Source organism: Aptenodytes forsteri, unplaced genomic scaffold (genome assembly GCF_000699145.1).
Source record: "Aptenodytes forsteri isolate BGI_AS27 unplaced genomic scaffold, ASM69914v1 Scaffold1071, whole genome shotgun sequence".
NCBI lineage: Eukaryota > Metazoa > Chordata > Aves > Sphenisciformes > Spheniscidae > Aptenodytes > Aptenodytes forsteri.
In genome coordinates this window covers 16,881-31,044 of record NW_008794645.1, presented here as the reverse complement: position 1 = coordinate 31,044, position 14,164 = coordinate 16,881, and the positions used below count along the sequence as shown (strand labels likewise).

Here is a 14,164-nt window from a genome sequence, read left to right as displayed (position 1 = left end):
TGCAGTCTCCAGCCGTCGGCCGGAGCTGACCGGCGGCCCGGGAGCCTTCGGGGCCCCTCTCTTTGAAGTCGTTGCTGGGTGCTGCGCCAGTCCTGTGGCACAGCTGGGCTGCCCTGCCCCGCCAAGGGCCCAGCAAGCTGGCTCCTTCGGCCGCGGAAGGGGCCAGCGCCATGTCTCGGTCGGTCCAGAGTGCTCTCCGTGGTGCCTGGTGGCTGGAGCCGTTGTGCAAAGACAGATCAGAAACTTGGGGGGGTTTTGTGTGCAGTTGGATGCTGCTGGCTCACCTGCATCCCCGTTAGTGCTCATAGCATCCTCTGAAAAACTGGGCAGTGCTGCATCCCAGCTGAGCTGGGCTTCATGCACCCTGGGAAGGTGGGAATGGTTGTGGGGTACTGCTGGGCACATCCTGGCTGTGCGGGATGCAGAATGAGGCCATCCTGTCTGTGGTAGCTTGTGCAAGACCACTGAGTGTGCCATGATGGCATATGAAGAGTGTTATTCCTAGCCCACAGGTCAATCCTGGGGGATGGTAGCCTCGCTGCAGGGGTGTTTGGGTGCAGCTGTGCTCAGGACCGTGAAGACTTAGAGGGGAATCTGGGTCCCAGCCCGGCTGGAGTGTCGGTGAGCGGAAAGAGGTAGCAGAGACACGTGGGCTGAGTAGCATCCTCTCACGTGGCTCAGAGGTGAGGAAGGGAGGCATCCAGATGTGTCTGGGGAAGCAGGTGGGATTTCCAGAATGGGGACAGACCAGTGTCCCCATGTCCTCAGGCTACTCTCTTGAGGGCACCACTCTTCTTGTGGCCTCTTGGCATGCACGTCCCCTAAGGGCATGCTAAAGGAGATGGGAGCACAGCATTGAGGCACTTCAACCTGTAGGGAACCAATCTTGAGTTGGTTTTAGAGGCCACAGCTCCTCTGGGGTGACAGGGAGCCGGAGCTGGTGTGAGCCAGAAGGAGGGCCATGCTGGGAGCGCAGGGATATGCCAGGGAGTCTTGTCCTGCACTGTATGTGTCCCTGCCGTCTGTGACTCCCTGTTCTTCCCTTGTGCTGCTGGCAGGCCTACGAGCTTTCCACGCTGACCGGCACTCAAGTCCTGCTGCTGGTGGCCAGTGAGACGGGCCACGTGTACACGTTTGCCACACGGAAGCTGCAGCCGATGATCACCAGTGAGACGGGGAAGGCGTTGATCCAAACGTGCCTCAACTCCCCAGACTCGCCCCCGCGCTCGGACCCGACCACTGACCAGCGCATGAGCGCCACGGGCTTTGAGGAGACGGACCTCACCTACCAGGTGTCTGAGTCGGACAGCAGTGGGGAGACCAAGGTAACGTTCCTGTGCTCAGCCGCACGCCTGGGCACCCTGGGGGGCACGGGCTGTGCCCATGGGGCTGTGCTGGGAGCCCTGATCATCCCCAGGCCTCGTTGAATAGAAGCTTGAGAAGTTGAGGACGGGTCCCCTTTTGCTGTGACTCTAGTGAGCTCATGCTGTGGCCTCTCAGGGCTGGCTCCTTCACTTGGCTGGCGGTAGCGGTGATTCGGAGAGGGAGGGAAGTGGGTGGCAGGTGTCCTGGCCCTGGCCTTTGCAGCGGGGCTCCCCACTGGCCCAGCCCACCCCCCTGGCCAGCTCTCGGCACTGTTATCTCTCCCCGGGCGTCTCCATGCTCTTGCACTCATTGATAAAAATTTGATTCTGCCTCCATGGCCTTATAAGGCCTGGTTTCCCTCGCCAGAGTCCCTGGCAGGGCCCCTCACATTCCTTATAAGCTGCAGCTGTCTCTTGCTTTGGTGCTGTTTTGGAAGGGGGCAGGGAGGACATGGGGAATGGAAACATTTGGCTGGACGGACTGTTTCTGCTCCCTGCCTGGTGTCCCTGCAGCCGCTGGCCCTTGCCTGCTTGTGTTACTTGTGGCCTCTCGCCCAGGGAGCTGCGAGGGACTGCCTGTGGGTGTAGAGTCAGGCCATGGCCTCTTCTGCTGGAAGGGCCCTGTCTTGTCCCTGCATCCACTGGTGCTATTCCTCGGAGCTGTTGCAAGAAAGCTGGCTCCTGTATCCCTGCTGCTTCCTTTGCAGGCTGGTGCTTGGGTCTGCAGGCACTTGGAGATGGGAGGCAGGCGAGTTTGTGGTGCAAGGCTGGGACAACATGCTTGAACTGGAGGTTCTGCCACAGCTTCTTGGGCCTGTGGAGTGCCACTGGGTGCTGCAAGTTGCTGCAGCTCTGCTGTACCTGCACTCATGGCATGGGTACTGGGCTTGCTGCAAAAGTATCCTTCCAGATGAACTGTGGCCTTGCTCTAGGAGCCCTCCAGCCAACTGTATGCAAGCCACAGCAGCATCCTTGCCATACAGTAGCCACTAAACATTAAGCAGACAGAACCTGGAGAAGGGCGTTTGAGATATCTGTGCTGTAATCCCAAAGGCAGTGAGTGCAGCCCTGAGACAGGCCCAGCATGTTGTCTGAAGCTGCAGGGGTGTTCAGCTGCATGTTTGTATCCTGTGGCAGCCCAACAGCTCTGGTCACGGTGCTGCTGGGTACCCGGCAGCCACAATTCCTCCATGCCCTCTTCCCCACGTGCGTGCAGTGCTGGACCAAGCAAAAGCTTATCACTGCTGAACCCTGAGAAATATCAGCAGTCCCAGAGATCCCTGCAGGCAGAGGAGCTGTGGTGGGCCAAGGTGTTGCTGGCTGGAGAGCTCTCTGCTGGAGTCCAGAAGAGTCCCTGGAGAGGCTTCCTGCTGATGGGAGCCCAACAACAGTCCTGGCTTTCCCAGTCTGGCGTGACTCCCCTGGGTGCCTGTGATTCCTAGTGTGAGCTGTGCCAGCCCTTTCCAGTAGGCAAAGGAGCCCATTGTCAACAGCAATTTCTTGTGCAGCCTGTGTTTTTAAGGACTTGTGTCTCTTGGGCTTCTCCTGCATGAAGAGGCAAGTCCTGTGGGCATTTTCTAATGAGACAAATTACCTGTGCCTGGAGTAGTTTTGAGGTGCAGGAAGTGCCATGCATGGCAGCTGACCTGTCCCTGGCATGGGTCTTGTCCACATCATGTCCCTTAAGATTTTCCCTGAAAATACTGCTAGGTGGCCCCGAAGGAAGTGTGCTCTTGGGGTGCAGTTACTCTGGAGGGGAGATCTTAACACAGCTTCTCTCTGCCCACTTCCTGATGCAACCCCCACTTTAGTGCCCTGCAAGCTCCATCCCAGTACTCACAAGTGGTAATGCTTAGCGTGTGGGGTGCCTTGTGGCCACAGCCAGCATTTGGTCCGGGGCTGGAGGAGCCCTGCGGCCCTGTCTTCTGCTTGATGTTCTGGCAAAACCTACCCCTGGCCTGCTGAGGGTTCTTGTCATGGCAAGCCCTGGGGCTGAGGACAGTCCCACCCTGACCCTCCTCAGTCCTGCTGTGCCTTCTGCAGGGCTGGAAGCCTGTTTTGGTGCTCTGGCAGAGATCAGCCCAATTCAGATAGACCAAGAAGCCCTCTGAGGATGAAGGGAGCTTGTGGGTGAGCCATGCTAGGTGGCTTGCATCCTTGCTGAGGGGTGGGTAGTACACAGGACTGGGTTATGGGTGCCTCATTGGAGGAGGTGGCAGGAAATTAAGTGCCTGGACTGTCAGGTCCAGCCACATAGGATGCTCTGAGAGGGTTGGGCAGTTGCTCCCTGGCCTTCCTATGAACTCTGCTTCCTGGACCTCTGTATGGACAAAACCTGCTTGTGTTCAGCTGCTGCAGCAGAGGGGGGAGCAATGCAGCCAGGCTGTTACCTGCAGTCAGCAGCCTGCTGGTATTCCTTTGCGCTACAGCACAGCACCTGCTGTGCCAAACCCAAACTCCCTGCCATGGAGCTGAGCTCTGACTGCAGCTGGGACTGGGGCACGCTGTACTTTCAAGACAGCAGCTATATCCTCACGACGATACTGTCATGCATTGACCTCTCTGATCTCTTGTGGGACCCAAAGGGCACAGTGCCCTCGTGTAACCTCCTGGTGTGGTTATGCGGGAGAGGGTATTTTGGAGGGAGCTCAGGGGCTCTAGATTGGGGTGAGAGTGTGGGAGTAGCCCTGTTCTGGTCACCTCTTTTTGGGGTGGGGGAAAGGTGGGACTTTCTGCCCCATCTGGAATGCAGACCAGGTGTTGGAGACCAGACTGGGGTTTCCCATATAACTCTAAGGCCAGTTGTCCTGCAACATTCACGTAATAATGCTGGCTGGGGGGTCTGGGCCATGCTGAACAGCATTGTCCCAGGCAGCCCCCAGAAGCTGTGGAGTGGGATCATTTCTGTCCCCAAGACCCTACTATGGTCCAGGATGGGCATCAGATGGCCTGGGCCCTGTGGTCTGCTCATGCTGTATAGCATTTATCAAGCATGCACAGTAGTGTGGGTTCTGTGCAGACATCTCCTGCTGCTATGCTTCACCCCTCTGGTGCATGTTGATTCCCCAGGCACTGCTCTGCAAACTGAAGTTTGCAGTGAGCTATGGTGGGGAATGGATGTGCAGCTGGATCAGGAAGGGAAGGACCTTCAGGGCTGCTATGCTGCCTCAGGGCTTGTTCATGGTCCCTGGGGTAATCTCAGCTGAAGGTGACCCATGGCTTGGCTCCTATTGAAGGCTGGCCTCGTGCATGTAGTCTGGGCTTTGCAGGGTGCTGGGGGGAGCCAAGATGCCCAGGGGCTCTGAGGCATCCCAGACAGGCATGGGGAGAAGACAATGGGTGTGCAATCCCAAGATCTCTCCCAGCTCTCTTTCTGTACTGGGAGCTATTGCTGCAGCCCAAGAGAAATGCAGCAAAGACGGGAGGAATCTGTCTCTCACCTGTGGCAGAGTAGGGGGGGCAGAGATGGGGTGTGCATAGTTCGAGCCTGCTGGCACAGCATCCCTCCCAAGCACCTTTGCTGTTCTGAGCATACTGAGGTTTGCCCTTGTGCTTCTAGGGAGTCCTGGGAATCCCCCTGCTGTGAATCTCTTGGGATGCCCTCTCCAGCCCTGAGAGTACGGAGTGTGGGGGGACGCTAAGTGCCCTGGCTGCTTGGGGACTATATCTCAGGGGTGTACAGCTTAAGGGCTATGCCTGGAGATGAGGGAGCCTGGCTTTTCCAGCTGGGAACAGGACCCGCCCTGCTCTGCTATGGCTCCCATGGCCCAGTGGGCTGGGGGGAGCTCTGCCCTGTCACCCACGTGGGGAGGGTGCCCACAGCCTCCATGTCCCATGTGGGTTGGCAGGAGTTTGTGGTTGAGCTAATGGAAAGTGCCTCTGCTGGGCTCCGCTCTGTTATCACGTGCCTCTTCTAATTCGGACTTCAGGGACTGTGGTGCCAAGGCAGAGGGGCGTTGCTCTCCTCCCTCCCCAGGCCCTGGGGCACGGCTGTGTGCCTGGGATTGGCTCCCCCTGTCCAAAATGGGCTGCCTTCCCTTTTTTAGCTGTTCGTTGAGCTGTGAATTCCTCATTCCTGGCAGCTTGACAAGCTGGGAACAAGGCTTAGCACGTGGGAGAGCTGGGCCCACCAGCCTGCAGCGGGAGGGGTGGGAGTGTGGCAGCCTTAACTCTTCCCAGGCGTGCTGGCAGCCATGGCAGGGCACGGGGACAGCAGGTCCCTTGTGGCCTGTGGCATGGTCTCCTGTGGAGCAGTGTATTTGCAATCTGCTCTTTGCCACCTGAGCAGGGCAGGAGAGGGGCCATGGAGACCCTGGGTATCCAAAAGGATTTGGGGGAAGGAGGCATGTTAGGTGAAGTGTGACTGCCAGGGGCAGCAGGGATCATGCTGGGCTTGGTTGGTTCCTGCAGATCCAAGCGATGTCCAGCCACGTGCTTTGTGGCTGCAGAAACTGGGGTGTTACATGCCCTGCAGCCTGGCATACACGTTCCTCCCTTGTTCCCAGACCCGGGAGGCTAGCCTCTCAGGCTAGCACTGGCCCAGTGCAGGGCCCTTTTCCTCCTGGTGCTCAGCTTCCCTGGCGATGCTGTCCTCAGACAGGCATAGAGCTCCAAGGCTCCTTGCAGGACTGTGGTGCATGCTGGCTGTAGCTAATGTGCGGGGTCCCTTGGAAGCGTTTGCCTTGTGCCCATCTCCTGCTAGTGGACTGGCAAATGGGTGCTTCCCCTGGCCAGGTTCTCCCCTTTGCTCCAGGAGATTTGTGGAGATTCCCCAGGGCCTGCCAAAGCAGCTGTCAGGGCTGGGTTTGGCCTTACCTCTCCCTTGCTGGTTTTGGTGTACAGCTGCCTTTAAGAGCCAGTTCTTGGCTTGTTCTTGGCCGTGTGTTTCCTGCCATAAGGGAAGTGGTGTGTGTTCCTGACAGGAGACAGTATGTTTGCCTTGACGTCTGTCCCTGCGAGGACTGGTTTTGCCTGCTGTGTGCCAAAAAGAGGCTGCTCTCTTCTTAGAGGCTATGGGGACTCCTGGGGAGGGGAAGGGTTGCTTCGTCCCCTGGTGTCTTGCAGGGAAGTCTCTCAGGGGACCTGTGTGGCCCTGGGCTTGTATCCAAGGTTTATGCTGAGCTCTCGCCAGCTCTCCTCATGCTGCATTATTGGGCACGGTCTCCTCATGTTCGTACAAGTGACTCCTCTTTGCTACCCTGGCTCTGCTCCATGTGCTGGCAGCAGGCTATGGGGGTATGGTTTAGCAGGGGGATGCAACCTACGGAGCCTGGTTTGGTCTCATGGGCAGATGTTGACCAGATCCAAGGGCTGGTCTGAGTTGTCACAATCTCTCCTTCCCCAGGACACACTGAAACCAGCGTTCACTGTCACCAACCTGCCGGGGACAACGTCCACCATCCAGACAGCCCCCACCACCTCGACCTCCATGCAGGTCAGCAGTGGCCCGTCATTCCCCATCACTAATTACCTGGCGCCAGTGTCTGCCAGCATCAGCCCCAATGCCGTCACCAGTGCCAACGGGACAGTGCTGAAGACTACTGGAGCCAGTGCAGTGACATCTGGGGGCCTCATGCCGATACCCACTGGCTTCACCCTCATGTCAGGTCAGTGCCTTTAGGGGCTGAGGACTGCATCTATCCGTCTCTGTACCTGGAGTGTGTTGCTGCCCTCTCCAGAGGAGAGGAGACCTAGTGGCAGGAAGAAGCAGAGTGGTTGCTGCTGTAGGGTGAACCTGGCTGGGATTCCTTGCTTGACCCAGCCAGGCCAGTGGCTGGAGAAGGGTCATGGTAGTGACTGTTTCCTTAGAGTGCTGCTAGCTGGCCCTGCTGCTGGGAAGGGCATGGTGGCAGGGAGCTGAGCTGGGACCCCAGGGCAGCACCGAGAAGCCTGGAGGGAGTGAAAAGAGCTGGTGGTGACAAAGCCTTTCTTTCTCCCTCCTTTCGGCAGGTGCTTCCCTTTCTCCGGGGACCCCTACCATTCCTCTCACTCAGTTACAGCCGCACTCCCTGGCTCTTTCCAGCCAGCAGGGCCAGGTGGTCACGGGTACGGCTGGACAGCTGCAGCAGGCACAACAGACAGTCTTCCGCTTCCCTGCCAGAGCTGGAGGGCAGATCGTGTCGCTGACAGGTCAGCACTCGCTTCTCCTCCGCTTGCTTGAGGTGGGGGGATGGAGGCATCTGTGGGGGTCCTGGTCCTGGCCAGAGAGCTGACCCCCAACTGAGGTGGGAGCACAGAGAAGGCAGAGCACAGGGCACCCTGGCTGTGGCTGCAGGGGAGAGATGGGAAGACAAGGCAGAGAATGTTTGGCATAGGCAGGAGCAGCATCCTGGGGGATACAAACCAAGGGAAGCAGCAGGTTGTCAGTCTCCTGCCCCAGGGTTTGCCCTGCGGCTAGCAAACGCAGAGGAGACAGGTCCCTGGTGCAGTTGTGCTGAGACTGAGCTGCTGCTAGGAGGACTGATGGAAGGAGACCGCAGTGGCTCAGATGCCCAGTGGATGTTTTTTGAGTGCTGGCATTTGGCTCTGAGCAGCTGCCCTTGCTTTTGTATTTGGATCTGCAGTCGGTCACGGAACCACTGGAGAGACCCAGAGCAGAGGAGGGAGTGATGCTGCTGTGCTGCCTTGTGTGCATTGTCCTTTGTAGGAATTTCTTGTTGTACTGAGTCAAAGCTCTCCAGGTGTTATACTGGGGCTGGACATGCCCCTGGCTGGAGTTTCGGAGCAGGGCTAGGCTCTCCTTTGTGGGGGCAGCCATCACCTGAGGACCGGCACCGAGTGTGAGACAGTATTTCTTGTGTCCTGCCTGTTTGTGCCCAAGTCGATGAGTCTGATAGCCTGCATGCTTTCCTGGAGCCCTTATGGCTCCTGTGGGCCCTGACAGACAGCATGATCCTATGCAAGGGGACTGGATTTCCCTTGTAATCTGGAGGAGCTAAGAGAATAATGGACGTGTGTCTCTGGTGTGTGGGGAGATGCCCAGCCTGAGCGAGGTGGCTGGTGATTCATGCTCTCTGGCATCCCTTGCTCTTCCCTCTGGAGACGGGACCTGAGCCTGAGGGGAGCTTCCTGTGCTGAGCTCCATCTCTGGAGCTGAAGAGCTTTGCAGCGAGTGGGCTGGGCCGTAGGCTGTGTGGCTGTGTCCCTGCAGCTCTGGGATGCACATCTTGTGGCCCAGTGGTCTCTAATCCCTGTGTAGGGCACTGTGATGTCCTTGAGATCACAAGCTGGTTGAGATAGCTGTTCCCCGAGTGTCCTGTGGAAGATGGAGCTGGGTTCCAGAGTGTGAAGGCAGCAGGGCCCAGCTGGCCTGGGCATTTGGGCTCTTGCAGTTCTGCTCAGTGCAGTGAGATAATCCTTGCAGGGCTGGCTGAGCATGGGCAGCACTGGGGGCATGTGCTGGGCCCTCTCCTCCCAACATCATCTGTGCTGTGTCTTGGTGGAGCCAGGAATGATGAGGAGGGCCCCAGACATTCCTGAACCATGCCTGGGAGCTGGACAAAAGCTGTTGTGGCCTTTCCTTTTCCCTCTGGAGCCCTGTAGGCTAGCTAACTCTTCCTTGGCCCCTGTGTGCCAGGAAAGAGCAGGTTTTGGCCTGTTCTTTGGGGCAGTGCCTGGTTTCTGCCATGAGCTGCTTTTGGCTAGCCTTCCCCAGCGCGGTGCTGCGCTGCGGAGCTGCGTGCGGCCAGAGAAGGACTGGGGGGCTTTCACATGGCCCGGAGTGCCTGTATCCCTCCCTGCTGAGCCACAGGCTCATGGGCTCCTCTCTCTCCCCAGGTGGTACCATGGCTCAGCAGGTCCCAGTCCAGGCGATCCAGGTGCACCAGGCACCGCAACAAACGTCTCCCTCTAGTGACAGCAGCACTGACCTTACCCAGACCTCTTCCAGCGGAACAGGTAATTGGGACACTACAATAACCAGGTTCTGTCTTCCTTCCTAACCACTGCTGATACCAACCCACACCAACAGACCTCATGCCTGCTCCCTGCCCAGGATCCTTCTTCAGACCAACTCTATCCCAGCCTTTCTGACAGTTTCCCAGGTGTATTTATCCCTGTTGCCAGCCCCTGTGCTACACTATATCTAGGTAGATGCTGCCGTGCATAGGGCACCTTACAAGGGATTTCGGAGCCTCTCCAGATACATCATCTGCTCTTACTTGCAGCATGGAGCTGGGAACAGGTTGCCCAGTTCTCAGATGGTTTCTTAGTGAGCCAGCATTGCCCCTAGCACAAGGCATTGGCTCACATCTACTTGAGATTTTTACTGTATATGCAGAGAACACCTCTGTTGTCAGCAAAATCTGAGTTCAGGTGCCTGGATGCAGGCTGAATCCAGTTCAACAGCTTTATTAAAGCTTCATCGGAAACTTGTATCTCAAGTTGAAGTCAGTCCTGGGATATTTGGCTACTGTGCTTTTCTGCCCTCTCATATTCACTCATGAAAGGAGAGGTTTGAGCTCTCCTGCCTGTTCCCTTGGGCTTTTCCCCAAGAGCCTGGGAGAACAAGATGGGTATCTCCATGCACCTGCTGCTTCAGGACAGCATGCCAAGGGTGGCTGAGGGAGGGGTGCTGAGCAGGTGTGTGAGTGTAGCAGACTCCTTTTGTGTGGCTCACATGTAGTCTGTCCTGGTGCCAGTGACCCTCCCGGCGACCATCATGACGTCATCTGTGCCAACCACTGTGGGTGGCCACATGATGTACCCCAGCCCACATGCGGTGATGTACGCGCCCACATCTGGCCTTGCAGACGGTGGACTTGCAGTCCTCAACGCTTTCTCACAGGCGCCCTCAGCAATGCAGGTCTCCCACGGCCAGGTCCAGGATCAGGGTAAGACAGCTGTCTGGGTCAGTGCTCCCTTAAGTGCTCTGACACCCTGATTTTTCTCATCTCGCATGTATTAATGCTGTATATTAATTTCAAAGAATTTTCTTCTAAGCAGTCCTAGTGGCTGTACAAAGGCCTGGCAAGGGTGATGCTTGATGCACGCTTTTAGATCCCGCCATTCTCCTATGCAAAGGATTGTTTGAGCTGTTTGCTGGAGAAAAAGGGTGAGGGTTGCTGGGACGGGTGGCATATGGGGCAGGCAGTGGAGGGAGCTAGGAGACTGGAAAGGACGTGTGGTTGCATGAGGGGGCAAAGCAGCATGAAGCCATGCAGGCAAGACTTGGATTGAGGGCTTGTGCCTGCTTCTCCCAGCGTTTGGAAAACTAGCGCATGTGGCTTTCTCCTGGGATGCCTCCATGCATGCAAGCAGGCACCTTCATCCTTGTGCAGCTCAGAGAAAGGACCCATGGGGAAGCACTGTTTAAGGAACGGTGTCATTTGTGCTCTCTGTGGCAGGTGGCGTCCCCCAAGTGTTCCTGACAGCCCCATCAGGCACCGTTCAGATCCCAGTCTCAGCTGTCCAGCTTCACCAGGTAGGTGCAGAGTGGTACTTGCAGGTGTTCAGGCAGTGTCCTTGATCTGCCCCTGCTTGCACATCCTTTGTGGTTCTGGGCAGACCCAGGCCCTTGGGTAGGGCCAGTCCTCAGGTCTGGGAAAGCTGTCAGTGCCACCCACCCTTGGGTGAGGAAGTCTTGCCCTCCTTAGAGAGGTGCCCAGAAAGGACAGTGCCACCCTGGCTGCTGGCACGCATGGTCTCAGAGCATGCTGTCCCCTAGTGCTTCCTCCTCCCTTTTCTCTTTAGATGGCTGTCATCGGGCAGCAGAGCAGCAGTGGCAGCAGCCTGACGGAGCTGCAGGTGGTCAACTTGGACACCTCACACAGCGCCAAGAGTGACTGAGAGGCCTCTGCTGTCAGCCTTGTGCTGTCCCTGGCTTGTCATGCCAGTGCCGGGGCTGGCGGCAATTCCTTCTCGTACAGACTGCACCAGTTATTTATTGTTGCCTTTTCACGTTTCCTTCATCCACACATGCACACACACACCCACACACCCACACACATATACACACAGGCATGCGCGTGGGGCTGCAGGACCCACCTGGGGTGGAGCTGTGCTGGGGCCGTGCAGGGCTTGGGGGCATTTGGATGCTGCGATAGCTGTGCTTGTCTCACGCCAGCCAAAGAAACTTGTCTCTTGAGGGGAGGATTGCTCTGCGCTGTAAATAAATACTGCGGGCCATTGCCAGCTGGAGGCTCTGGCTCCTTCTGGGCGCTTCGAGTCACCTTGCCCGTGAGTGTGTGTTCTGCATGGGGCTCAGCTCAGACCCAGAGCCGTCCTGTGGGCGCAGCTCGAAGCGGAGTGGGCCAAGGCTGTGCTGCTGGCCTCAGCAATGTGCCTTTGTGGGGGTGACGGGTCCTGGCCGCAGCAACTCACCCTGGGCTCTGGACAGGGGAGAGTGGCCAGCTTGCATGTGCATCTCTGGTTGGGCCTGCGGGCCCTCCCTCTGGAGGGCAGGGCACAGCCTGCGGCACATGGCCCCATCCTCATATGCACTACAGTGAGCCCTCTGCCCTCAGTGCCTCCTCACTGGGCTGCCTGGCAGACTTGCAGCCTGCCTGGCTCTGCCCTGGCAGCTGCCGTCGCACAGCTGAGGTGGTCGGTGGATGTCCAGGAGCACAACGATGCCCCGAAGAGCTCCTGGGGGGCTCTGTGGCCAGCCCAGCCCCACACTCTCCTCTTGGCCCTCGCACTGCTTGCGGACTCCATACACCCAGGGGAACATGGCCAGGTCTCTCCCACATCCCCCTGCAGCTCCAGCCAGCGCTTTATAAATTTGTCTGATGCAAGGTGGAGAAACAACTCGAGTGTCAAAGGGAAGAGCCCATGGGGCACTGAGATGCTGGGCAGGTGGCAGGCTCTTCCTCTGAGTACCAGGGTGACCTGCAGGCCATCCTGGGCTGTGGAGGAGCAGCTGTGATGCCTGTGCAGGCTCGGCAAGGCTGGGGGAGAAGGGCTGGAGCATGCTTGGGCCTGCATGGGAGTTGCTGTGAATGGCTCTGCTACCTAGCCCTGTCCCTGGAGGGAGAGCAAGCAAGTGAGAGAAGCTGCTGAATCCTTAGGGGAAGAAGCAGCTACTGTAACTTTTTTTTTTTTAAGTTAAAGACAAAAGAAGCCTTGGAGAAAAAAAAAAAAAAAAGAAAATGACTTTATTTTTCTAAGTGTTAAACTCAGTATTTATGTAATTCTTTAAGGAATAAAAGTTTGGCTCCTGTACAGTTTTCATGGGGTTTGTACCAGGGGGATGGGAGAGGGGTGGGTGGGCATGGTGGCAGGAAAGGGGCCTTGCTTTTGAGTTTGTATTGTAACCTTGGACATGTTTCCTCAGCATTAGCGTTTAAGCTGTGCTCTCCACCCACCAGCATATGCCAGGGATCAAGCTGAACCAAGTGGGATGCTTGTTTCCCACTTACCTGTACTGAGGACTCCATACCCATCGTTTTGGGCTTAACGGGCAGATGGCAAGTGAAGCAGTGGCTGGTCTCGAAGTGGGAAGCCCATCCCTCAGGAGCAAGGGGCTTGCAGTGTGCCTGGGAGCCAGAAATGGGCTGGGTTTTCTGATGGCCGCCCTGTTCACCTCTGGTCCTGGGACCTGTGGCTGTTCTGTCACTGCTCCTGGAGCAGTGCTACCCGTGACTGCCTAAGGGATATGGGCATCCCCACTCCTCCCTGGGTGGTGAGTGGACAGCAGTGTCTGATCCCTGCTCCCCCTGCTCACTGTGCAAGTAGTATCTCCTGAACTCCTAGCTGATGATCTGGGCTGTAGTTCCCCCTCTGCAGCCATTCCTTAGTGCACAGATGTGGACAGGTCCTCTCCGAGCCCCCCGTGCAAAGAGCTCCCAGAGCAGTCTTTCAGCCCTTGGGTCTGTCATGCAGCCCGGGAAGGGCTCGTGGGGAGTGGGGTGGCCTGTCTGGCGAGAGTGACATTGCATGCTGCCTCCCCTTAGTATCCTTGCTCTAAGAGTGATGCGTGCTCCGCAGCTTGGAGCATGTGGGAGTGCTGTGCTGTGCCCCATTGCTAGGTGTATGAAAGCTGCTCAGTGATGCTTCCAAAACAAGGCTGGGTACCTAGGAGTTTGTCCAGGGAGAAGGTTGGGGTTTGCGTTGTCCTTTGCCCCAGCACATCACTGTGGCCTGGCTTTGCTCCGCTTTGCTTGTGCTAGCACTGTGGAGCAGAGCTGTTGGGCCGGGATGGCAGGAGCGCCCCTGCTGCTACAGGGTGTCTGACTGCATCCCCTCCCTGGCCCCCCAAAGGCAACTGCTGGTTAAACGCTAATGGTGTATTTTATTTAAGTGCAGACTTGTAAGAACACTTGTGTATCAGGGATGAAATGGCATTTATTGTGTGGTGACATTTTTAGTTCATTTTACTGGTTTGAGGGTTGTGTGTGTGTGTGTGTGCGCGCGCGCGTGTGTGTGTGCGTGTGTGTACGCATAAGTGTGTGTGGGATTATTTTTTTTTTTCCCTCCAGTTTCCAGGGTTGTGTTTCTGGAAGGATGTGGAAGTAATCACAGTACTATGTACAGAGCTTTCTTTTGTATTAAAAAAAAAATTACTCTTTCAATAAATGTTATCATTTTGTGCACAGATTTGGGATCTTGGCCATGCTTTGTGGGAGGGGATGACACACACCTGAGGGGTCAGTGAATGGGGACCAGAGGCAGATTCCTGCACCTGTTTGTGTACTGCAGAGGGTGGGTGGCTGTCTCGGCGTGATGTGGTGAAGAGGGGCTCTTTGCAAAAGTCTCCATCCCCACTGCCTCCTGCACAGGTGAGACCTGATCAGCTGGACTTCTAGTCTGTGAGTCCCAGAGCCAGTGGGTGGGCGGGCCAGAGGGGGCCTGTGGTGGACAGC

The 14,164-nt window shown here is 57.0% G+C and overlaps 1 protein-coding gene across 2 annotated transcripts; it reads left to right on the top strand.

The window, feature by feature from the left end:
* The first annotated feature begins 1,060 nt into the window (after positions 1-1,060).
* On the top strand, positions 1,061-13,896 carry SRF (serum response factor). Of its 2 annotated transcripts, XM_009273515.2 has the most exons (7): positions 1,061-1,325; positions 6,709-6,970; positions 7,314-7,493; positions 9,141-9,260; positions 10,004-10,195; positions 10,709-10,785; positions 11,055-13,896. In XM_009273515.2, exons 1-7 carry the CDS (start codon positions 1,158-1,160, stop codon positions 11,148-11,150), a joined length of 1,095 nt encoding a protein of 364 aa, XP_009271790.1. In that variant the 5' UTR covers positions 1,061-1,157; the 3' UTR covers positions 11,151-13,896. The 2 variants fall into 2 exon arrangements, with proteins under 2 accessions (XP_009271790.1, XP_009271791.1); XM_009273516.2 differs by lacking the exon at positions 7,314-7,493.
* The last annotated feature ends 268 nt before the right edge of the window (positions 13,897-14,164 follow it).